This window comes from Magnolia sinica, chromosome 10 (genome assembly GCF_029962835.1).
Source record: "Magnolia sinica isolate HGM2019 chromosome 10, MsV1, whole genome shotgun sequence".
NCBI classification, from domain to species: domain Eukaryota; kingdom Viridiplantae; phylum Streptophyta; class Magnoliopsida; order Magnoliales; family Magnoliaceae; genus Magnolia; species Magnolia sinica.
Window position 1 is genome coordinate 22,355,567 of NC_080582.1, and position 26,558 is coordinate 22,382,124.

Sequence of the window (26,558 nt, forward strand, 5' to 3'; positions counted from 1 at the left end):
AAACCTGACCCTTTGGAGGGATCCTTTGTCGGCGCTTGGTAAAACCGGGCGCTGGCACAAGATTAGTATAAATACAAAACCACAAAACCCAACAACCCTAGCCCCTGCAGATCACTCTCCTTCTCCCCGCCCCCACTCTCTCTCTCTCTGCAGCTCCTTAATGGACGCTGACTCTCTCTCTCTCTCTCTCTCTCTCTCTGATCTCTCTCTACAACTCTACAACGGACGCCAACTCTCTCTCTCTCTCTCTCTGATCTCTCTCTGCAACTCCTCGACGGACGCTGACTCTCTCTCTATCTGATCTCTCTCTGCAACTCCATGATGGATGCCAACTCTCTCTCTCTCTCTCTCTGTATGTGTCAATCTCGAGCTCAATCTCTCTCTTGAGATCGAGTATCTTCAATGTTGAAACCCTAATTAGGATTTTACAATGGTGAATTCCTAATTAGGGATTTACAATGTCGAAACCCTAATTAGTTGATAGAGGCGATTCCAAATGGCGTAGTAGGGGTCCTTGTCAACAGACCAGGCGATTCCAAAAGGGTGAAGAGGCCCTTTAGCATCTGGCATGCATCTGCTATCATGTCACCATGTACAGTCGTGGCCCACTTGATGAATGGACCTTGTCAACAGACCAGGGTGAGAGATTCGTCGTTGGCTCACCCCTGATTCAACTAAACGGGGATGTTTTTTTTTTTTTTTTTTTTTTTTATAGCTTGGCTCTGCTAGATATGAAAATTTGAAGAACCTAAGATCAAGCTTCAAGATCAAGGTCATACCAGATCCAGGGTGTTTATTACAGGGCTGAGGACAATTAATATCAAGCCTGATCTAAAACCTGATGGGCCAGCCCAACCCACCATTTGCCATCCGTAATTGGGATGCGAATGTGGAAGACTGACCAGATTCTGGTTTACAATTCAAAGCAATACCTGTTTCTCATTGTTTTTGAGTTCAATGGATCCTCTATTTTGTGCTTGGCATGGAGATTCTGGAGGTGGCTTTGGCTCCTGGAAATGGAGATTCTCCTAGGTGATCAGTATTCCAAGTTCAACTAGAAAGGAATTTAATTGCAATTTGTACTCCATTATGAATAACACTAACCGTCGATACAATTTGATCATTGCCACTTAATTGAACTGAACAATTGAAATCCAACTCAGGTGTGTTTCAAAATACAGCGTAAAAGATGCATTTAGATCAATGGATTATTTCTAGCCTGGTGAACCTGTGATTAGCTCTGTTTTGAGCTTGTAGATTATCTTTGCATTAAGTCGATGAAATTCAATCAGGCCTTAAAAGATTTGAATTTTATTTTGTATTGTGACTTGAATAAAAGATCTGATGTAATTGAAACCCAAAAGCCACAACTCAGTTTTTTTTTTTTTTTTTTTTTTTTGCAGGATGCCAATAAGGAATCTAAGTCTGTTACAAAAGCTTCTGCATTGAAAGGTGTAATTGTCTTTGTTCTTTGCATGTTTCATGCTTCCTGCAATAGCCCATTCAGAACTATTGTTGTTGAAAGTATTGTTAGTTCGCTTTCAGCAATCAAGCGTTGGATGGAGAAAGATGTTGATGAAGTGGGGAACATCACCCGCAACATAAAAAAAAAAAATTAGAAGAAAATTCACCCATCTGAATTTTCAGCTAGGCTGATCTCTTATATATGCATGGTTAACATGAGAGGTTCCTCACTTGATGAATGAAGTGGATTTCACAAATATAAGTTGTTGGTTCCAAAGAGCCTGTTATAAATGGTATGTGTAAACCATATGGGAGCATCTGCTAGGGAAGATGTTTTTGCTGCTGATCTTATTTTATCTGGTATACTCGTGCTGTGAATTACTTGGAGTAGTGCATATGTAGTATTCCATCAAGTTTTGTTGACATATTTGCATTCTGTTATTAATTGTGATCCAATCTAGCTAACATCTGCTCATTTGAATTCTTTATCTGCTATTTTTCTAGGATTAAGCAACACATCATTTACAAGTTAGTTCTCATTACTCAAACTATATACGCAAGGCAGTAAATTTTGTTAACTTGATATATGAAACTCGATTGCACAAAATCTTATAAATTTTATATTGCACAAAATCTTCTTTCTGTCGGGAATAAAAGAAGAATGTTAACATGCCAGTTCAATGCGATTCTAGGTCCATGTGCTACTTATGCTCAGTTTCCATGAATAATTTGCATTATTTGGTTGCAGCAATGATAAATCTCTCAGCCAAATGGAACAAGATTGGATTTTTCCTTCCTTGATGTTGGGGCTTTTAGACAGTATCAAGGGGCTTTTAGACAGTCAAATCTCTCTCTCTCTCTCTCTCTCTCTCTCTCTCTCTCTCTCTCTCTCGCTCTCTCTCTCGATACTGTTAACTATAATATAGCCCCTTTAACTTTTTTTTTTTTTTTTGTTTACTCTATGTTATTGCCCTTTATTTTCAGTTTGTGCAAGTCTGGCCACCTTTTCATCTTTTTGGTGCTCCATTCATAGTGGGACCACAATGTCAGCATTTTGGGTTACTGAACAATAAGCCTGCTTGTAAAAACTGAAAATTGAAATAGTACTCTGTAATCCTTCATACAAAACATTGCCTAATTCCTGTTGTACATCATGCGTTGTACATCATGCATACCAACTGTTGGATGAATTACCTCAAAAAGAGAGTGTTTTGTATAGATCTCACTTGTAGGCCCATTCTTTCTCTATCGATGAACTGTCCCATATGGCTGTATGGTTGGAAGACCATACCATTGATACAAACATGTGCTAGGTTGGCACATTTTACAGTTTGTGTGTTACGCTAACCTACAACCAGTTAAAGGTGAGAATTCCTCTTCTATTTTTCAAGGGGAAAATGGTTTTTAAATGGGTTGAAGGTTAATTTAACCTGCAGCCAGTTGTACTACAATCATGAGAACTCCTCTTCTCATGATTTTGTGTTTTTTTTTTTTTTGATTTGTAATTTCTTTTAGCATCTTATTCTCTTCTTCCAGCACCTTATTATTTGTACTTTAAAGTTTATTACCAAATTTTATCAAACACTTGAGCCTCACTAGATTCTTGTGTTTCACCAGTCTGTTCATTCAGTTGAGGCTGTAAAAGTTTCTCATCTCCAAGCTGTACAAAAAGAAGTACCAATTTTTTTTCTTTCTAAAATCATGATTTAATTTTAGAAGACTTGCAGTGTGGTAATTTTGGCTTGGCTTTTATAGTTTATTGGACTGACTAGTAATTTTTCTTGTATTGACAGATAAATAATGGGATGTTGCAATTGGATATGTTGCATAATGCATTACTTGACCTCTGTATTCTTAACCATAATGCATAATGAATGATACTTGTGATTGAGAAGGACAATAAACAACTTTTATATATATATGTGTGTGTGTGTGTGTATGTGTGTGTGTGTGTGTGTGTGTGTGTGTATATATATATATATGGTATCCTTGGAGGATTTATTTTTTAAGGGGACATGATATTCTTGCAGCCTATAGTATGGTGCTCTAATATTATTTATATGTTACTAGTATATAGTAGATATTACTAGGTTAATTTATCAAAAAAAATTTGTTTCTTTAGTTTAAAATACATTCTATTATTAGTTAGCTAGATGATCAATGTGAATTGAGATTATGTAATTGTTTAAGTATAGGACAATCAGTTGCCCATTTGAGAATTTTTATGTGGCCAAGCATAGATATAGTGTGCTTTTGGAGGCATAAAAATTCTCAAATTGTCCCACGTTTGGACAATTCAAGGTTGGATAGATTAGAATGCTTTCGGTTCCCTGATTTAAATGCACATGCTAGTTCTGCGATGTATCTGTCCTTTTCTCTCTGGTTATGTTTCTTATATTTATTTTTAATGTCAAATATCCTCACATTATATAGATACTTGACGTGGAAATCAAATGCAAGATCAACGTATCCGGAGAGGTGTGGGGAGATGCTGCCGGAATTTTGGTGTGGACATTTAAATGGGAACATGAAAGCATTGCAATCTATCCAGTCTTAGATGGATGACTAATTTAGTCAGTCAATTAAAGATACCATTAGAGATTCTATATGAATCCCTAAGTCGTCATTGCTTGTGGGGTGAGCAATAATGATGTTTGTTTCATTGTAATTTGTCTCTTTAATACTCTTCCTTGAATTTCTCTTATACCCATTCTAGTTTATCTCTCCTAGGAAGCTTTGTCGGGCCCACGTTGTATTTCAACTAACTTGTCGAATTAGCCGAGGAACATAGCGATGGATAAGAATTGGATTAATTTGTCAAGGTAACTCAGTAACTTCTCCTTCCAGTTGTTGTGGCCCAATGGTTAAGATGCATTGTTTGATATGTCCTCCAATTGCATTGAATGATTTAGGATAAGTAATGCATACTCAAGTGAAGCTACGGAATTCCTTGACTTTGCATTTACAAATACAAGTGATAGAGGAGGATCCTACGTCCATGTAAGAACTACAATAACAACTTCCGTGTATCTCGACAAGAAGCATACGATTATATCGTGTGTGACGGATTTAATACGAGTTATACTCATTAGCGTTTTCATGGGGAAGCCACGTCTTCTTCTATGCCTAATCTGGATCCAAACGATCTTTTTTGCTTGACTTCTTTGGTTGCATCAAATATTTTTCCTATTGTTTAATGTTGTGTTTGGTTACATCAAATATCACGTTTCATTAAATTGCATTAATAATCAATCTAGTTTGGTGCAATGAAACTTCATGATATTTGGTTCAACCAAGGGCAACCTTAATAGAATATCTAAAAGTGGCATGTAGCTTATGCGTCACGCATCACTGGGACGAACGCTACGCTACATGCTATTCACTATTTAAAGCCACAATTTGATTTGCACTGGTAGTTTGACTCGAAGTTTACACAAACTATTTCATCATGGCTATCTTTCTCTGCAGGTTGCAATTGTTGTAGCACATGAACTTGCACATCAATGGTTTGGAAATCTTGTAACAACGGAATGGTGGATACATTTGTGGCTTAATGAGGGTTTCATGACATGGGTATTTCTCATGGGTTCCTTCATCTCTGACATTAGTGCTGGGTTGACAGCATAATCTTGCGAATGATCAAGTGAGCTGCTGTGTTTCAGGTGAGCTATTTAGCAACTGATTGCTCGTTTTCTGAATGGAAAATTTGGACGCAATTTCTTGACCAGACTACTCAGGGCCTTAGGCTGGACTGGCTTGCAGAATCACATGCTATTGAGGTAAGAAGCATTAAGCATGGTCATTATTTCATTTATTTAATGTTGTGTTCTTAAGGAACCATAACCTCTCATTTTCTTTTGAATAAGATACTTTGGCCTAGGTTCTGGATTTCTGTATGATCATGCTTGTTCTAGAAACTTAATTACGGGTTATCAAGATTACTTTAAATCATTACCAAAATCTCTAAATAAAGTATTTTGAGTCGTTTTAAGTGGCAACCAAACAGGGCCTAGGATTTGATTCACAGTCTAATATCGAGTTCTGGTATGGTTCAGTGCAAGGTTAACTTATATTATGTTATGTTGCCAGGTTGTACTGTGGATGCTTGCTATGAGGAAAGAAGAGTCAGCCAAACCTGATACACATGGGATATATCTATATATACATGTGCAAGTGTATGTGTGTGTCTAGGTTCCAGAGGGTCACAAAGTTTTTTTCTTTCTTTTTCTTTTATTTTTTTTCCAGCCACATATTGACAAAACTTATTTTCATCATAGTTTCAACCAGAATCTCCCAGAAAATCGTTATCAGAAGAAAGATAAAGGTTCCTCATCAGAAATTAATCTCAGTCGTGCCACTTGTTTAATTATATATTAGTTTATTACCTAGCTGTTTATGTTATTTTCTTATATTGCAATTCTTTAACATCTTTGTAATGTAATAGTCTTATGGAATTTAGTTTATTAGTTTATTCTCTCATCCATTTTCTTCTTCTTCTTTGTCTTCTTTTCTTTTATATGAAATAAAAAAATAAAAATAAAAATAAGAAAAAGGAATCTGCCTCAGGCAAAGTTCAAATAATTCCTGGCGTACATTCATATAAAAAGAATTCCTGCATTTAAATTACTAACATTGGAGAACCTTTGGCCAGGAAGATAGAAGAGGCTGCAGCATTGAGGATGCCAAAGTTGTTTGTGAACCCCATATTTTGGACCAGAATCTGTCTATGAGTAAAAAGACCCACAACTTTTTCTTCCTTTCATTTTCTGAAATTGGTTTTGGTTTTTTTCTTCCTCCTGTTTGGAAGGGATTCTTGGATGATCAATACACACAATAGTTCTTCTAGGATTAACTGTTTATTATAAATTAATAAAATGATTTTAATGATTAGAAAATATAGGTCTAAAATGATTTATTTCAGCTTTCAAAAAGTGGTGAGATTTTGAAACTCCTGATGCTATTCGATAATATTGTTTGAGCAAAATTCTGAGATGATATTGCGAGATGTACAAAATCTCAGAGATATCTGTCGCACTGATTGTAGGATCCTGGGTGATAAGTTTAAGCTCATTTTGCATGAAATTTTCCTCATTAATGTGCATAAAATGAAAGTCATCTCACCTTATTACAGTCTCTTGTTTCATTAAACCCCTTATAAGGGAATCTTAAGTTGTTTCCAGATGGTGTACTTGTCCTTGAAAGTGTGAAAAATGGTGATGCTATAGCATCTTACTGAAGTGCTCTTCTTTATGCTTTCAACATGATTTATAGATCATAATTATATGTATACTAAAGTCTTCATGCACAAAGATGATATGGCCCAAAAATCAGACCAGTCTCTGCTCACTATGGCAGATTGCAATTTTTATTCTCATCAGCTCTAATATCTGATATATGGCCCATTGCACCACATGTTATTACATTTAACTCCTCTTGGGGAGGGCCCACCACGTGTTATTAGCTTGACATGCCTCTGTTGAGAGCATGTCCAACCTTCCTCAAACAGGACACCATTGAAATTTATGAAAAGTTATTTGATTGGAAGCTTTCACCTGCACGAAAAGTAAGCTTCCTCTGGTAGTGCCTACATCAACACATTCTAACAAAAAGCAAATCTTCTTTAGCAGGTCCTACATCAACACATTCCAACAAAAGACAGCTTACACAGCTTATTCCAATTGAAAATAAGTGTCCTTTATAGCGATGGGCATGAATATAACAACCACGCACCTCTTTTCTTAATTTCTTTCTTTCTTTCTTTTCTTATCACAAAATAATTGCAAGTATGGAAATATTATGGTATTTTGACCATCCAATCTTTATGTTGATCATATTCTTCCTATGAAAAAATATTGAATTATGTAAAACTGGTATTTGGTAGATCATAAAATTGTAATCAATGAACCAGATTTACAATTGATATCGGTCACTTGTACACTTGAATGTCACGCGTGAAGGGTGCATATGGATGAACAGGTGTGTATAAAACACATGCATCAATGTGGGGCCAATAGATGTAATGGAATTCAACTTACAACATTTGTTGCCTTGATAGTTTTTGACTTTTTAAAGAGAGAGGATCAAAGGATTTATTGTTTTCCATGCATCAATTTGTTAAATGCTACTTTTTGACTTTTTTTCTTTTTTCTATTTCCTTGTATACAGGATTTTAATCAATTGTGCTTAAATTTAGGCCGCTAGGAAGAGACCACATAGAGGATTTGTTTTTTTTTTTTTTTAAAAATTAATTAATTTTTTTATTTTTTTATTCAAGACTATTTTCAATTTATTGTTGTAAATATTATATTTTTTTATTGTGACATAATATAAATTTTGTTTAATATTCAGTATAAATTGTATTGCAACATTTTTTATGTTTTAAATATTAAAAAAATACATGTTTCAATTGAATATATATATATATATATATATATATATATATATATATATATATAGGCCTGCGTTCGGGCCTCTCAAATCAATATAAAGACTTTTACCGGCACTTATATAGACCTTTGTCGGAGCTTTTCCGTGAGTAAAAGTGTCCAGAAACCATACTTTTGTCGGCGTTTGGATAGAATTTTGCCGGCGCTTTTTTATTTTTACCGGCGCTTCTATTAGAAATACGCGTCAATGAAGTCAAAAAGGGCTATGTAAATTTCACACCTCAAGAAATTTTGTTGCTTGCTATGTGGTGCGGGGGAGCAGATTAGGTGAGACCCAAGCCTCACCCAAGATTGTGCAGCCCTTGCCATAGGGCCCACTTTGACGTGTGTATTCTATATCCGCCCTATTCCTCCATTATTTCATATTATTTTAGACCCTGGTCTCAAAAATTAAGAAGATCCAATTATTAGGTAAACCATACTCCACTACTGTTAAAAACTTCTTACCATGCACCTTAATGTTTCATAGTTTTTATTTGCCATCCAATCTCTTGATAAGTTAACGTAAGCCCGATGAATGGAAAAAAGAAATATCATCTTGATCTAAAACTTTTGTCGCCAATCACCATTGTTTCCTATGGTATAGTCCACCTACTAATTGGATTTGCTTCATTTATTAAATAATGCCCTAGGGAAAAATGGATAAACGGAGTGGTTACCACGGTAAGTGGCGCAGTCTTGGGTGAGGCCAGGTCTTGCCTAATCTGCTCCATGGTGGAGCACATTGGGAGGGAGAGGAAAATCCAATAGTGATGACATGTGGAGCTTTCCTGGGCACCATTATAATGCATGTATCAAATTCCCACCATCCATCTATTTTTCCATATTATTTTAGGGAATGAGACAAAAACTATGAAAGATCCGGGCTCAAGTGGGCTTCACAGAGGAAATTGGATGCCAATTATTGAAAACTTCTCAGGGCCACAAAAGGATCTGATCAAGCTGATATTTGTGTTTTCCCTTCATCCAGGTTTGTGTGACCTTACGAAGAAGTTAGATGGTAAATAAACCTTGCAGTGGACCCTAGGTTTCAACTGTATTCGTTCAATACCTCTACTTTGTGCGGTCTACTTGAGACTTTGATGTGTCTTATTTTTGAGATAAAGCTCTAGAATTATCTTTCAAATTTGATGGACGGTGTGGATTTTAAACATAAATCATTTTGGGGTCAAAAAAGTTCCACATGCTAGAGTCATGTGTAGCACGCAGTCTATCGGGCGTATCTTGTCAGCTAGAGTCATTGGCAAAGACGTGATCCGTACTCATATGTATGCGGATTTCCTGCAAAAGCCTATGGCTCAAAGTTCCTGCGTTGGATGTCATGTGGGGCCTACCGTGATGTTTGTTAAAAATCCACCTGTCCATCCGGGTTTGCAGGGTCATTTTATGATATGCAATAAAAAAAATAAAGTGAATGTATCCAAAAATCCAATGGGCCATAAGAGTGGGAAAACTGGGGAAAGTGTTTCCTACCGTTAAAAACTTCCTGGGCTCCATCTTAATGTTTATATGCCATCCAAACCATTCATGAGGTAATTCCTACTGGGATGAAGTGAAAACACACAAAATTTATCTTGATAGGTGACTTTTGTGGCCATAAAAATGTTTCAACGGTGGTCACAGAATTTCCACTGTTGCCTCTCGTGTGGATTCACCTCATTTTCGGTCACATGTCCTAAAATAACCTCACAAAACGGATGGATGGGGTTGACTTTCTAACAAATATCACAGTGGACCTCACTTGGCATCCCATTGCAGGAACTCCCTGCAGAAGGATTTCGCTGGAAATCTATGCTCCTTGTTTCGGACACGGATTTCCTGCTAGAGACTTTCCCAGGAAGTTCTTGCCCTCCAAACTTAGGTGGGGCCCAACCTGATGTTTGTGAGAGATCCGCCCTGTCCATCTGTTTTTTAAGATCATTTTAGGACATGGGCCAAAAATTACCTGGGGTCCACCATCAAATAAGTTAGTGATCATGTGTGGCTCACCTTCAATATCCACCGCACATCATGTGGAGCTCACCTTTGATGTGGGACATCCATTGTGTGGGCCCCACCATCGATGTGGGTTGCCCATCATGTGGAGCCGTCCTTAGACATGGGCCATTTATCCTTAGGGGTCGACCTTTGATGTGGATTGTCCATTATGTGGAGAACACCTTGATGTGGGTCATCCATCATGTAGGTCCTGCCTTAAATGTTATTGTCTGTCACATGGGACCACCTTCCATACCCACAACCCCTCATGTCCATCCATTTTGTGGGTCCCACCTTTCAATATGGGCTATCCATCACGTGGGGCCTGCTTTAGATGTGGGCCATTTATCACAAGGGCCTACCTTTGATGTGGATAATCCATTACGTGGGTTCAACTTGACGTGGGTCATCCATAATGTGGGCCCCGCATTTGATATCAACAGTCCATCATGTGCACCCCACCTCTTAAGTGGACTGCCCATCATGTGGAGCCTCCTTTGATATGGACCATCCATCACATGGGGGAGGGAGAGAAGTAGAAAAGTTGAAAAAAAAAAAAAAAAAAAAAACTTATCTGCATAAATAACTTTCATCACATGAGTAAATTTTATAACGTGCTGACCAAACTTATTTAAAGTTGAAAAATCAACTTATTAAAACATAAAAAGTTAATTATTGGGCGGTATCCCTATGGGCCGTCGGCATCCATGGTCACAGAACCTTCAAGAGAGGGTGGTTCCAAGGTTAGTACGAAGCTTGATACCTGCCACGAGGGGCTCTTTCATCCTAAGAATAATAGTATAATCATCAGTCATGTCGGGGCCATCCCCATCAGCGGCAACCCATTCAAACTTGTTAATCAGATTAGCCAGGGTGAGGCCCACCTGAAGCTTGCCCAGATCCATTCCTGCACAAATTCGCATACCTGCTCCAAACGGAAGAAAAGACCGTTCCATGGCCACGCTGACATTACGTGCATTTTCATTCAGGAACCGCTCTGGCATGAACTGCTCTGGATGATCCCAGACCTTTGGATCGTGATGGACAGCATAGATATTTACCATAACAGCAGTAGCCTTGTCGATCTTCCAACCCTTCAATGTAGTATCTTTCACTGTCTTGTGGGGGATGGCGAGAGGTGCAATCGGCTTCATACGAAACACTTCATTCACTACAGCTTGAAGATATGGCATCTTATTCACTTGATATACAGTCACCCTATCTCTCTTCTCGTCTCCTCCGCTTACTTCTTTAAATAGCTTCTTTTGGATTTCGGGGTTTCGTATAAGGAATGCTAGAGCCCAAGCAATAGTAGACGATGTGCTATCAACGGAGAGCAAGAACATCTCAAATAAGATAGAGATAATGGTTTCCATCGGGTAGCCATGCGAGAGGAGGAAGTGCAAGTAACAAGTGGTGCATGGCGATTTTGATGATTGGTAGTGAGTGATTTCTGACTGTACCATCGACACGACACGATCGCGAATTTCAACTGCTTGTCTAAATGAACCCCACAAGCCCGGGATGTAGCGAATGAAAGGGAAAGCATCGGAAAAACGGGAAATAGCAAATAGGTTGATGACGTCGTCGATAAGAGGGTCTATGCCAATAACAAATGCCTCATTGTTGAATTCAGGGCCAAAACAAAGGCGCCCAACCACCCGTATTGTGTTGTGTCGAATGTAGACTAAGGGGCGGATAATTCCACCATTGATCATAGCTTGCTCTTGAATTGTTTGTGTCATGGCAATCACTTCGTTTTCTTGAGATAGTGTTTGAGTAGAGATGGCTGATGGATTCATAGCATAGCCCTGGACACCTTTTCGAAGGGATTGCCAATATGGGCCATGATCGGAGGTGGAAAGCGTTGTACAGTTAGCAGAGATATATTTAGGGATGTAAGCAACCAGTCGCGATGCATAATCCGCGGATTTGTTTACAAGAACCTCCCAAGCTCCTTCATGATCGCTTACGATAATCGTCGGTTTCATGCCTAACCACGCTGTCATAATCCCACCATACTTCTGTGACATTTTGAATAAGGTGATGTGGATCAACTCATCACCACCACCGATCTGGCGCAGGTTCTGGTGCAAGTTCCCAATTATCGGCAATTTAGGCGGTCCTGGCGGCAATTTCATTGTTGATTTTGGCCTTCGTCGTCTTTCCAACACGATGAAGATCATTCCCACCACCATGGAAACTATTATCCACAGGTTTTTGTCCATCTCTCTCTCTCTCTCTCTCTCTCTCTCTCTGGTGTTGTTTTTCTTTCAACTCCTTCCTCTCTTTTTAAACGCTAACTGCATGGAAGCCCTGAAGAGCCTATACTCGTGTTTTAGTACTGTTTAACCATTTTAAAAATGGAAGTGGCTCCTTACACTGCACGTGAATTAATTTTATATAAAACTTCATGATTTATGCTCTACGGCTCTACCCCAATCTATTTCTCGTAAATTTCTCGGCCCGAGAATTTATAATGAGATTTTTAGATTCTATGCTTTTATCGTTAAAATTCTCGTTCCAAATTTACTCTTTTTTCACAAAATTTACTACAGGATTGGAAACAAGTGTACAGGCAAATGCTCACCCTCCAATCTATTTTCATTAATGTCGCCCACTCAATCAAATACGAGTATGGTACTTTATTCATGTGATTAATTTTTCTTTAAAATATAATTGTTAGGGTGTATTTTATATAATTATCACGGTGGGTCCTAAAAATTCAAGGTTGGATAAATCTCACAACTGTTCCATTGATTTCATGCCGTCTACAAAATCTCAAGTTAGCCTATATTATGTATCTAAGTCCAATATGTTAATAAACATATAATGATGCTAATGGATCTTAGTAAACATGTGGGCCCTTGCAAATGTCAGGGACGTTGGGACTTGATTTTTGGCTGCTCCCTGTATATGCTAAATCATGTAATTCCAATTTAGTCTCATACTCAGAAATTAAGCTAACGACATCCACTGTTGATTTTTACAAGGCAATTCCTAATTAAAGTGGGTAGGAGAAAAACCCTGGAGTTTACGTGATGTTTATAGTGGGGCCCACCTAAGCAGCTGACACATTTGCTCGCACACCCACTCACTTGATCGTTAAAGAAATTGGATAGAAAGTTGTGGAATGATAATTATATTAATTAATGATTCAATATTTTTTAAAGAATTAGCGGAACATGAATTTCATATTAAATAGATTTTTTCTTTTGAATTCTTTTGAATGTAAAATGGATGAATTGAATTACTTCTAAATAACTTAATTGAATCATTTTAGTTTTAAATAGTTTTCTCACTAAAGGCGTGTAATTTTTATAGTAAAAGATTAAAATGCCACATTTTGACAATATCAAGGTATGAGGCCATAGTAGCTTTTAGAAAGAGAAAAAAACTGCCTAATTGATATAAATTTACATTTCAATAACCTTTTTCAAAAAAGTTTTCAAAAAGCTACTCATTAATCAACATAGTTGTCATTGCACTGTGTATACAAGCAAATGGGTCTATTGTTCGGGGGCCACCATCATGATGTTTATGTGGAATCCACCATGACCAATAGGTGTGTCACCCCATGTTACACCAAAGCCTCAAAAGTTAGATCCATTTGTGACTTAGGTGGACCACCTGAGTGGAAACAGTGTACAGGGCAATGCTCACCCTCAAAACTATTTCCATTAGTGTGACCCACGTGAATCATGAACGAGTATGTTATTTGGGCTACAAGCCTACATTTTTGGAACTGGCTCCTTACACTGCACGTGAATTAATTTTATATAAAACTTCAGGATTTATGCTCTACGGCTCTAGCTACCACATTCAAGGAGAAGAGAGAGATGAGTAATCACCTAATCACATGAGTATGACAAGTTCAGAAGGGCATATGTATCTTAAAAACTAGTCCCACTGGAAACCTGCAATAGTAAAAGGGAAAAATGTGTTAATTAAAGGAGAGTACACAACAAATAGTCTTGAAAAGGCTTACAATAGTTAATAGGATCACAAAATCCATTCACAAGAATTTTATTTTCAACTAAAAATGTTATAATTCATAAGAATTTATTCTTACTGAAAGTCTTAAGAAATCATCACTGAATAATCATGATATTTTTTGTTTTCCTTTTCTCACCATCCAAACATGCACTAAGACTTGACAAAGAGACTTTTGAGCATAATCTAACAGTAAGGATTTATTGACCGTGGTCGTAACTGTCACAAAGAAGACGCATGTGTATAATGTGGCCAATGTTTGTACAAGGTCAGGTCCTCTGTAATGTTTGAAGGCATAGCTCTCTCTACAACTTTGCCCGAGGGGCCCACTGTTGTTTGTGTATGGAATCCCACTTGTCCATATGCCTTTTCACCAAGAAAGTGAGATGTACAAAAAATAAGGCGGCTTCAACAATCGCATGCCCTACCATGAGAATTCCAAAGTTTTTGGGTGGATGTCCATTGCTTTCTGCGCATGGCCTATCTAATGGTTGCATAGACCTTACTTTTGGGGCATCACATCATCATGGTACAGTTCATTAGATTGGGATTTGGATGGCATATATACAATATGGTGGACCCACATACTAGTTGAATAAAGTTTATACCTTGGTGAATAAGCTCTAGGTATGTTAATGACATTTTACTAACTTTAATAACCTTAACACGCATGTGAACAGAGAGTTGTAGAGAGAGCTCTGTCTACAACGTTTGCATGAGGATCTGACCTCTTTATCACCATCTCAGTTGAAATGTTTACAATACAAAATTTCTTTGTGGCCGGTATTTATGCCCTCCTGGTTGATAGCTACACCCTTTCTCAACTTTTAGTAATACAAAAGTACACATTGGTGCTACTTTGCTACCAAAAAGAAGAATGTACTGCAAAAAATAAAGAAAAAGAAAGGGTGTAGCTGAAAACTGCAATTTCATCCTCTTGAATGAACTCGACAGTAAAAGAAGACAGACAAATCTGAAAATTTAACTAAAATATTCCATAATTCACTAGATTCAGCAATCATATATGGCAACGGAAGCCAAGAAAACAACAAATTGAAATCGGTAGATCAAGAAAGAAACAGTTACTAGCATGCATGAAATTTGAAAGAGCGACAGAAAGAGATAGAGAGAGGAAGAGATCAAACAGGTACAGAGCATTAATAACCAAACCTACTGCCTCATTTGTACGCAATAGGTACAGAGCGCAGAACATTCATGTTTTCCTCACAATAAGGATTCACAGATTGTCAAATGTCAAAACAAAAAAAAATTGTTTATACGATGTCTTACCATTGCCATGTAATATTGTGTTGGGAGCTGCAAAAATCAAGCAAAATCATATCAATAAATGTTAGGATAGCATGTTTAGATTGCAAAAAATTCTATGCTAGATGCACAAGGACTGATGAACTGTGCTTGGAACAAGAAAAGCTAGACTGTTGGTCAGTTTCTATCACTTAACTTATTGTGATTCACTTTCTGTACAAGTGGTACACATACAAGCGCCTCCAATAGAATGGTTAGGATTGTCAAGGTTTTTTCTTTTATTTTGAGTATGGTCCATACAAGGTATAGCCTACTTGATGATTGGATTCAATCTCATACACCGCACTTACAAAAGTCAAATCACTGATAAGTTGAACAAAAAGAAGCGACAAACACTATAATCTAGATACTTGGTATTGCTACTAATTTCAGGCTATTGATTTGTTATCTTTTCCAATGAACTGAATAAGAAGTAAGTAGCCCATGTAGCACCTCAGCACACATCAAGGCATAAGCCCCACCCCAAAGGGACGGGCTACCTCAACTAGGCCTCATGCCTTTAAAAACCTTTTTGACAGCTAAGATAAGAATAACAAGATCACTAGACAAAGTTCAAATAACAAATGGTAAATAAAAGTCAGCTTCAAATGCTAATTAAATGAGATGGGATCATGAAATACACAATAAATACACAATCAAGACTGCTGAAATTTTCCATTGCAATTTGGATCTGAACATTTTCATTGAACCCATCTGTTTAATAGCCACCAATTTGAGGGTAAGGCTCATCTGCTCAGAGTATTTCATGCCACTCTCCACATCTAGCTGTTAGACAGCTCGCATACCTTATATAACTAGTATACCTTGTATAGTTTATTTCCATAGGTAGAGGATTCTGAGTTTATTATTTTTCTTGTATAGATGGTTGTAATCTCTATATATTCAACCCCATTGGGTTGTCTCAAATACAAAAAAGCTTTCAGCTGCTCTTGGTTTTCATGGTATCAGAGCTTCACTGATCCAAAACTGGCACCACCTGTCAAATCCGACCGCCTCTGCTCGTCTGACCCCTCTGATCCCCTGTGTTTCCAGCCCCTGCTCGTCTAGATCCAGCACTCCTGACCCTCTGCTCGTACAGATCCGGTGCACCTGAGCTCGTCCGGCACCTCTGCTCGTCCGATCCAGCACACCGGCCCCTCTGCTCGTCCGATCCGGCGCACCTGCGATCGTCCGACCTCTTTGCTCGTCCGATCCAGTGCTCTTGCCCTTCTGCTCTTCTGCTCATCTAGATCCAGCGCCCCTTTGTTCCAGATCCAGCGCTCCTCTGTTTTGATCTAGATCCGGTGCTCCTCTGTTCCAGATCCAGATTCAATACTCTCTGTTCCACATCCAACGCCTCTCTGTTCCGATCTATCTTTTCCCAATCCAGAGCCCTTGTTGTTGTTGCTACTCCGCCAGATTCAGAAACTACAATCCCTTGGGTATCTCCTGCTGTATGGTACATCTAAGACCTTTTTCTGTGCTTTCCATTACTTCAGATCAATGGACAAATCTCGTACAGAGGCCCCACGTTATAGTTTTGATGGTACCAACTATTCTATATGGGCCATCCATTTTAAGAATTTCCTCAAGGGTCGTGGTTTGTAGGGACTACTGGATGGATCTGTTACTATCCCCACTTCCACAGAGGCCGACAAATTAGCTGATTGGGAAATGAACAATGGACGGATTATTACTTGGATTCTCGATTCGGTCGATCGCTCCATTACTGTTAGCCTCACACCTCATCGCACTACCAAGGCGATGTGGGAACATCTCCAGACGATTTATCAACAGGGTAATGCGGTCTGGTTATATTGCCTGGAACAGGATCTTGTCAACCTTACTCAGGGTGACGACAGTATTCAATCATTTTACTCCAAAATTGTCATAATTTGGACAGAGATGGCTATGATGGATCCGACATTTCCTCATGACTTTAAAATATTCCAAACTATGTGCAAGAGTACGCAAGTTCATCAATTCCTTATGAAGCTACGTCCGGAATTTGAGCATTATCGGGTTGCTCTCTTGAACCGTAGCCCTACTCCTTCATTGAATTCGGTTATTAATGATTTATTAGCTGAGGAACAACGACTGAAAGTTCTCTCTCTTCCTTCCTCAACTCTGGGCTCATCTGATATGGTGCTTGCTGTGTCCACCACTCCACTAATACATGGTTCTGGTTCCTCTCCTTTGACTTGTTGCGGGTGTAAAAAGGTGGGTCATGTTGTCACTCAATGCAAGGAATAGTGTGCTTATTGTCGACGAACTGGTCATGGTATTAAGGACTGCCATACACGTGCCTATACATCTTTTTTCGGCCATGGACGTGGTAGTCGTGGTTTTGCTCTTTCTGCTACTGCTGCCACTATTTCTTCTGAGCCGTCTATTAGTGATTCTACATCTAGTATTTCTGCTGAAGGTCTTTCATCTCCATTGACTCCTGCGATGCTCCAACAAATCGTTCAGGCTCTTTCTGCGGCCGATATGTCAGGTATATCCCCATCTTCTACATGGTTCTTCGATTCGGGTGCTTCCAATCATATGATCGGTGATGTATCCTATCTTCGTGACATTCGTCTCTACACCGGCAATCAGGCTATTTCTACTGCGAATGACACTAAACTACTTATTCAGTCCATTGGATCATTGACTTTCTCTCCTTCTGCTCATCGCTAGTTCACCCTTCGTGATGTGTTTCATGTCCCTAACCTCTCCTCCAATTTAATTTCAGTTGTTCAACTCACATCTAATAACTGCTTAGTCATATTTCTTCTAAACTGTTGTTTTGTATAAGATATGGCAACGGGGAAGGTACTTGGGATGGGTAGGTGGCATGGTCGTCTGTACGTGCTAGACTTTGATCCATCTGTCACTCTGGATCATTGTTTCTTTTCTCAATCTTCATCAGATATTTGTTTGGTAAATAAATTGTGAAAACTGTGGCACTTTCACCTGGGTCATCCACATTTCAATCGGTTACTTCATTTAATTTCGTCTGGCATGTTAGGGAATATTTCTCTTAATAAAAATGATTTGAATTATTCTTGTTCCTGTTGTCTTTTTAAAAAGTAAGTATATTCCCTTTTCTCTAAGTACTACAAAATCATCTTCTATGTTTGAACTTGTGCATACGGATGTCTGGGGTCCTTCACCAATTATGTCTCTCTCTGTTATGATACTATGTTATATCCATTGATGATTTCATACGTTACACTTGGATTTACTTTCTGCAATTGAAGTCACAAGTTTTTGAAAAATTCAACTTATTTCACTCTATAGTGGAGACTCAATTTCGGGTTCCAGTTCAAACTCTCTGCTCTGACTTAGGAGGGGAATATCTCTCAACCGATTTTTATACATTTCTTCAGGGTCATGGAATTATTCATCAGACTACCTGTTCTGATACTCCATAACAGAATGGGGTGGCTGAACGAAAAAATCGTCATATTGTTGAAACTGCCAACACCCTGATGACAACTATGAGTGTTCCTCATTCTTTCTGGGTGGAAGCAATGTTACATTCCATCTACTTAATTAATCGGATGTTAACCAAAGTTCTAAACAATAAATCTCCTTACTCTGTTCTCACCGGATTACCTCCTGCATATTCCACATTTCGTGTTTTTTATTGTATCTGTTATGTTTACCTGGCTTCACGTGAATGTAACAAACTATCTCCAAAATCAGTCAAATGTATATACTTAGGATTTGGGAAAACTGAGAAGGGTTTTCGATGTTATGATCCAGTTTCTCGTCGTGTTTGGGTTTCACGATATGTTGTTTTTCTTGAACACATTGCCTTTCATTCATCTCTTCCTCCTCCGCACACTCCAAACTCTCCTGGTCTAACTGCCTTTCCTGAAATCTGTCTGTCTCAAGTACTCTCCCTCATCCGTTATATGTTTATTCACGTCGACCACATACAAATCCACTACCTATTACCTAACCCGAACCTACTATACATGTTGCAGATCCCGAACCTACCTCGATACGTCGTTCCACTCGTGAACATCGAGCGCCTGATCGTTTGATATGCTCTATGTCTGCCATGAATGCTACTCTGGATACTATTTCTATTCCTACTTCATACTCTCAGGCAGTCACTCATGATTGTTGGAAGAAGACTATGGAAGAAGAACTTGCAGCATTGGATGATAATTATACGTGGGACATTGTTACTCGACCTACTGACCAATCGCTAATTGGTAGCAAATGGATTTATTCTGTCAAGCTCAAGTTTGATGGATTATTGGATCGATATAAAGCTCGACTTGTCGCTCAGGGATACAAACAGGAATACGGAATTGATTATGATGAGACTTTCACTCCCGTGGCCAATATAAAAACTGTTCGTACTCTTCTGGCTATATCTTCTATTCGCTCATGGCCACTCGCTCAGATGGATATGAAAAATGCATTTCTTCATGAAGACCTCCAAGAAACCATATATTTAAAACATCCCCGTGGCTCTTTAATCCCTGACAATAAGGTATGTCACCTAAAGAAAGCCCTGTACAACCTCAAACAGGCACCTCGAGCATGGTTCCAATGCTTTCACGATGTTGTTACGGGTGTTGGCTTTACTCAAAGTGGTCATGACCCATCCTAATTTTTGCGCACCACTGCTCATGGAATTGTCATTATTCTGGTCTATGGTGACGACCTTCTCCTGACTGGTAGCGATGCTACTGGCATTTTGGCTTTAAAGGAAGTTCTGTAATCATCCTTCAAGTTGAAAGATCTCGGCCATCTAACATACTTTCTTGGACTTGAATTTTCACGTTCCAACTGTGAGATCCTGGTCAGCCAGCGTAAATATAAAAAGGATCTTCTCGCCTTGACATCATTGACGGATCAGAAGATATTTCAGACTCCCTTAAAACTTAACGTTTACTATGGCCGTGACGATGGTGATCTACTTGCACAACCCGACTTATACCACCGTTTAGTTGGGAGTCTGGTTTACTTTACTATGACTCGCCCTAATATTGCCTATGCTGTCCAAGTCATCAGTCAGTTTTTTTCTGCTCCTCGGACTATTGATATGACTTTGGTGTTGCGCATCCTACGGTATCTTCGTGGAACTCTAGATCGATCCTTGTTCTTCTCCTCCACGGCGACTCTGGACCTTCGTGCTTATTCGGATGCTGATTGGGCTAGTTGCGCTCTCACACGAAGATCTACCACTGGCTACTGTGTCTTTCTCGGCACTTCTCTCATCTCTTGGAAGTGTAAGAAGCAGGTCACTGTTTCCAAATCAAGCACAGAAGCCGAGTTTCGGGCGATGTCTGCTGCGTGTAGTGAGCTCGTCTGGTTACATGGACTTCTTTCAGACTTGGGCATTCCTCTATAGAATCCTACTCCACTCCATGTTGATAATCTCAGTGCCATTCAGATTGCCTCTAACCCGGTTTTTCATGAACGGATGAAGTATATTGAAGTTGACTGTCACTTTATCCGCGAAAAATTTCAGTCTGGTCTCATTTCTCTTCCACATGTTGCATCCCATGATCAGATTGCCGACATTCTCACCAAGTCCCTCACTTCTACACGTCACTCTTTTCTAGTTGGCAAACTATTACTTGCCGATGACCAGCATTAGTTTGAGGGGGGATGTTAGACAGCTCACATACCTTATATAACTTGTATACCTTGTATAGTTTATTTCCATAGGTAGAGGATTCTGAGTTTATTGTTTTCCTTGTATACATGGTTGTAATCTCTATATATGCAACCTCATTGTGTTGCCTCAAATACAGAAAAGCTTTCAGCTCTTCTTAGTTTTCACTAACATGATTTGGATGATCAAGATAGGCATGTATTTATGCCACAGTAAGTAAGGATGAGTTGTTCTGATCTAGCAAGTTGCACCCTGCCTGATGATACCTTTTGTTTGTGGTATTGGAGCCTGGAAATCTTTATTTATTTTTATTTTTTTTAAAAAGTTGGGTAAAGTTAGACACCCTACTTATTATCTATATATTGAGTCTTCTCAATTATATCTTCCAAGTCCAACTCGAAAGTACCATTATTGCATTTTTGAGCCTAGTCCCTCAATTTTTGAATGTTAAGGAAAGTGATTACAATTTACTTGAACACAAGGGAACAAACTTTAAAGTTCTGTTACACTTAGTCAGACATCACTCCTTAGGATTCATATCCACACAAACATTCCAATGAATCTAGTATTCATTCCAATCATAATTCAAATTAGGAAATGGCCTTAGATATGATTAATTGGAAAATCATGACATAGCATCCTTTGGAAGAGAGAGTTTTAGAGGTGAACAGTTACCGTTACCGAAAGGATGAGAAAAGATAGAACTCCGCCACAGGAAACAAATGAAATGTAGCAATAATAACTTTTTTAAGAGCAAATGTAGCAATAATAACTATTGAACAAATAACCAAAACAGGTAGATACATTCATCCATCATGAATAATAGAAGCATATTTTTAATGGATTAAAACCCCAACAAACTATACTAATAGACTGTGATACGCAAAAACAGAATCAACTTCAAACCTTTTAATTATTCACATCTAATGATGAAAAGGCGAGTTACAAAACTGGTTGGAAAAAATATTAAATGATGTTATCGCCAACAGATATCATACACTAAGATTTTTATTAAAAAAAAAAAACAGCATTCAACACAATTTTCGGGTCAAATTTGGGAATTTCTTCCCAAAAAGGAATATCAAAGCGAAATAATGGAATTTATTATGAGAATCAAAACGTACAAAACGAGATTTTTAGAAAATGCATTTTTGAGCAAATCATGACACAGATATGCATTAGGCACGAAAAGTGAGAAATTTGGGGGGAAATCTGATACTAGAATGGTACCTGTGACATGGCAGCCGTGAGGATGCCGGGATGGTAGAGTTGCTACTTCTGTAGCAACGCTTGTTGCATCAGGGCTTGTTGCTATTACTGCTGCTTCAATCTCTGCTGCATTCTCTCAACCTTCTTGAATGTATTGTCCAGGAACCCAACGAACAAAACAGCAAATCTTAGGCAGGAACCCTAGAAAGGAGCGGCGAAGAAGGATTCCAACTCTTTTACAGAGATTGAAGCTAAGAAGACGAGAAAAAAAAAGGAGTACAATCTACGAATCGAGAGCAGAAACCCTAGAAAGAGAACGAAGATCTCTCTCGCTCGCTCGCACAGCGAGTGAGAAAAGGAGACAGGGAAAAAGCATTTATGTGCGCCTGTCGAATTTATATTTCAGAATTAGACTTTTAGCCTCGGTTCCTATGCAACCGAGGCTAAAAAGTAGACGTTTGGCCTCGGTTCCTCTGCAACCGAGGCTAAAAAGTCCGATTTCAATTGAAATTTCTTAATTTATTTTTTCAAAATTTTTAATTATTTGAAATTTCTCAAATTAAAAAAAAAAAAAAAAAAATCCAATTTTTTTCAAGATTCTCAAATTCAAAATTCTTATTTTTTTCAAAAATTTCAAAAATTTTCAAAATTCTTAATTTTTCTTAAAATTCTCAATTTAAAAAAAAAATCATACTTTTTCATAATTATCATTTTTTTATTCTTAATTTTTAAAAAGTTCTCAAAATTTTAAAAAATTCTTAGTTCTTAAAAAATTCAAAATTCAAATCTTTTTCAAAACTCTCAAAATTTTTTTTCAAAATTCTCAATTTTTTCCCCAATTGTCTCCATTTTTTTCCAAAATCCTCAATTTTTTCACAATTGTCAAAAATTTTAAAAATTATTAATTCTTTCAATATTCTCAAATTTTTTTAATATTCTTAAATGTAGACTTTTGGCCTCAGTTCTTATGCAACGAAGGCTAAAAAGTAGACTTTTGGCCTCGGTTCCCATGTAACTGAGGGTAAAAAGTAGAATTTTCACCTCGGTTCCTATGAAACTGAGGCTAAAATGTAGACTTTTCGCCTCGGTTCTTATCCAACTGAGGCTAAAAGGTAGACTTTTCGCCTCGGTTCCTATGCAATTGAGGCTAAAAAGTAGACTTTTCGCCTCGGTTCTTATGCAACTGAGGTTAAAATGTAGACTTCTGGCCTCGGTTCCTATGCAACTAAGGCTAAAAATTAGACCTTTCGCATCAGTTCCTATGCAACTGAGGTTAAAAAGTAGACCTTTCGCTTCGGTTCCTATGCAACTGAGGCTAAAAAGTAGACCTTTCGCCTCAGTTCCTATGCAACTGAGGCTAAAAGGTAGACTTTTCGCCTCGGTTCCTATGCAACTGAGGCTAAAAAGTAGATTTTTCACCTCGGTTCCTATGCAACTGAGGCTACAAATTAGACCTTTCGCCTCCGTTCCTATGCAACTGAGGCTAAAAAGTAGACTTTTTGCCTCCGTTCCTATGCAACTGAGGCTAAAAATTAGACCTTTCGCCTCGGTTCCTATGCAACTGAGGCTAAAAAGTAGACCTTTCGCCTCGGTTCCTATGTAACTGAGGCTAAAAAGTAGACCTTTCGCCTCGGTTCCTATACAATTGAGGCTAAAAAGTAAACCTTTCGCGTCGATTACTATGCAACTGAGGCTAAAAAGTAGACTTTTAGGCTCAGTTCCAAAGCAACTGAGGCGGAAAATGAACTTTTAGCCTCAATTCCTTAGCAACTGAGGCTAAAAAACACATTTAGCCTCCATTTTTTCAATCGAGGCTAAAAAATTGAGGCTAAAGGCCTACTTTCTTGTAGTGTATGGTAGTCCATACATTTTAAATTGATGACCTAACTATGGACGGAGCATGGCTGAAAATTGGGATTTTGATGGTACTGGAATGGTTGTGTGGTCAATTCCTCAAAAGAGATTCTACCTGCCAAATATTATGAGGATAGCCATTTGGCAAGCTTCTGAAAGTTTTTCAGATCAATTTGCCCTTGTCCTTGGATCAGTAGTTGTACCGTTATGAAGGTAGAAGAAGTCACGTGTTATTTCAATCCTAAAAAATGAATTGGATGGAAGTTTTCATTATGCCCAGTGTAATGTATATATCTAATCCGTTCATTTTGTTCGAAGCCCTTTACTTTTATACGAATATGTTAGCGTCTTGCTGACACCATCTCTCTGTGGCCCACAAAACCTAATAATCCGTAACGGTGTCTGTTCTATATGAAATATTTTCTATGCAACGTCTCTAGGTTTCATTTTGGGATTTTGATCAAATCTGATCCGTCCATTCTCTTCATAATTTGAAAGAAGGAAAATGTCAGGAGAATAATGAAAATCTTTGAATCTGAAGGCCCATAACAAAACTAGATAGTAGGTATTGTACAAGCAAACCATTGGTCTTTTTCCTCACTATGGGCCATAGATAGCTCGATACGACATGACGATTACATATTTTTAAGGAAATTGTAAGCCTTGAATATTATTAACGGATTAAATCTATATTTTAATGGACCCCGTGATTAAAATGATAGGATCGACCCTTAGATTTGGGCATCGAGAATTGTGAATCACTCCGGCTTCTCACCCGCCTTCTTTTACTATACCTACATGCGCTTACAAAGCCAGTTTTGTGGGGCCCACAATGATGTTTATATGTCATCTAACCTATTCATTATATCACACATACATCATCTATAAAGAGATGGCAGAAATATCATACTAATTAGTAAGGTGTATGGCCCACCTGGTAGTTTTCAATGGTTGTGCGCAACCTATACTATTTATTATGGTGTGGTCCACTTTATCTGTAAGTAACCTTTAGATTTTGGGATATATAATATGATGAACTTGCACAACTAATGGACCGTGTAGATTGAAAACTTACATCACAATGGGCCCACAACTAGGAGAATACCATCCAACACAAGACTTCCAGCCATCGTCCTCTCCTCGTCATCATTACTTAATTTTGTGTGCAAGCAAATTGGTCTGAAAAACTTTCGGAAGCTTGTTAGATGGGTACTTTCTCGTAATATTTGGAAGGTCGATTCTCTTTCAAGAAATTGACCACACAACAATGCCAGCATGGTCCAAATCCCCTGAAAATTTTAATATTAAGCATCTGATTTTTCCCACCAACTCCAAAATGAACTAGTCACGATTGAGTATAGCTTCTTGTTATTATTATTATTATTTAAAAAAAGAAAAGTGGGAACACTCCACTGGTAATTTTGTTAAAAAGACTAGATGCATGTGCACACATTGGAGTACGCGCCACAAAAAGAATAGGCTATCGTGAAAACCGTGAAAAAACTTTATATAAAATAAACAAGATGAAGACAACCATGACAGATTATTGGAGAATCTGAGTACGTCGATGACAATAGGTCGGGCTGGTAAGATAATCGTGGAATTGAATGGAAGATTGAACAAATGTGGGGTCATCAGTCCTCGCTCGATGTCGGTGTCAAAGAAATTGAGCCTTGGACTGCAAGGCTCCTCCCCTCCAAACAGTTTAGCTATATTGTGTTGACAACGTCTGCGGGCATCATGGATCATGAAGAGGCTCGAAGGAAGAACGTCGGTTGTAAAGTTCCAAGATTCTTTTACTAGGTGGAGGCATTGGAATTGAAATTCTCTTTTCCTTTTCTTTTACTATTCATTATATCACATATACATCTATAAAGAGATGACAGAAATATCATACTTATTAGTAAGGTGTATGGCCCACTTGGTAGTTTTCAATGGTTGTGCACAACCCATACTATTTATTATGGTGTGGTCCACTTCATCTGTAAGTAACCTTTAGATTTTGGGATATATATTACGATGAACTTGCACAACTAATGGACCGTGTAGATTGAAAACTTACATCACAATGGGCCCACAACTAGGAGAATAACATCCAACACAAGACTTCCAGCCATCGTCCTCTCTGCGTCATCATTACTTAATTTTGTGTGCAAGGGCAAATTGGTCCGAAAAAATTTTGGAAGCTTGTTAGATGGCTACTTTCGGAATATTTGGAAGGTCGATTCTCTTTCGAGAAATTGACCATGCAACGATACTAACACGGTCCAAATCCCCTGAAAATTTTAATATTAACCATCTGATTTCCCCACCAACTCCAAAATGAACCAGCCACGATTGAGTATAGCTTCTTGTTATTATTATTATTATTTTAAAAAAGAAAAGTAAGAACACTCCATCTATAAATTTGTTAAAAAGACTAGATGCATGTGCACACATTCGAGTAGGCACCACAAAAAGAATAGGCTATCGTGAAAACCGTGAAAAAAACTTTATAGAAAATAAACAAGATGAAGACAACCACAACAAATTATTGGAGAATCTGAGTACGTCGATGACAACAGGTCTGGTAAGATAGTCATGGAATTGAATGGAAGATTGAACAAATGTGGCGTCATCAGTCCTCGCTTCGATGTCGGTGTCAAAGAAATTGAGCCTTGGACTACAAGTCTCCTCCCCTGCTA

General features: G+C 38.2%; 1 protein-coding gene and 1 long non-coding RNA gene across 5 annotated transcripts; one reads left to right on the top strand and one right to left on the bottom strand.

Moving 5' to 3' along the window:
* The first annotated feature begins 1,467 nt into the window (after positions 1 to 1,467).
* On the top strand, positions 1,468 to 6,232 carry LOC131258166 (uncharacterized). 4 transcript variants are annotated; one of them, XR_009177945.1, is made up of 5 exons: positions 1,468 to 1,992; positions 3,898 to 4,101; positions 4,195 to 5,037; positions 5,127 to 5,243; positions 6,116 to 6,232. It is a non-coding gene; the product is annotated as an uncharacterized LOC131258166 (long non-coding RNA). The 4 variants fall into 4 exon arrangements; XR_009177942.1 differs by having other exon boundaries at positions 1,470 to 1,992; positions 3,898 to 5,037; XR_009177943.1 differs by having other exon boundaries at positions 1,470 to 1,992; positions 3,898 to 5,037; positions 6,120 to 6,230.
* Positions 6,233 to 10,442: 4,210 nt separating this feature from the next.
* On the bottom strand, positions 10,443 to 12,183 carry LOC131258168 ((S)-canadine synthase CYP719A21-like). Its single transcript, XM_058259283.1, has one exon. The coding sequence runs from the start codon at positions 12,113 to 12,115 to the stop codon at positions 10,610 to 10,612; it is 1,506 nt and encodes a 501-aa protein (XP_058115266.1). The 5' UTR covers positions 12,116 to 12,183; the 3' UTR covers positions 10,443 to 10,609.
* Positions 12,184 to 26,558: the final 14,375 nt, after the last annotated feature.

What these genes read in the sequence shown, in the direction of transcription:
- LOC131258168 (XM_058259283.1), bottom strand. Translation starts at nt 12,115, where the DNA reads ATGGACAAAAACCTGTGGATAATAGTTTCCATGGTGGTGGGAATGATC.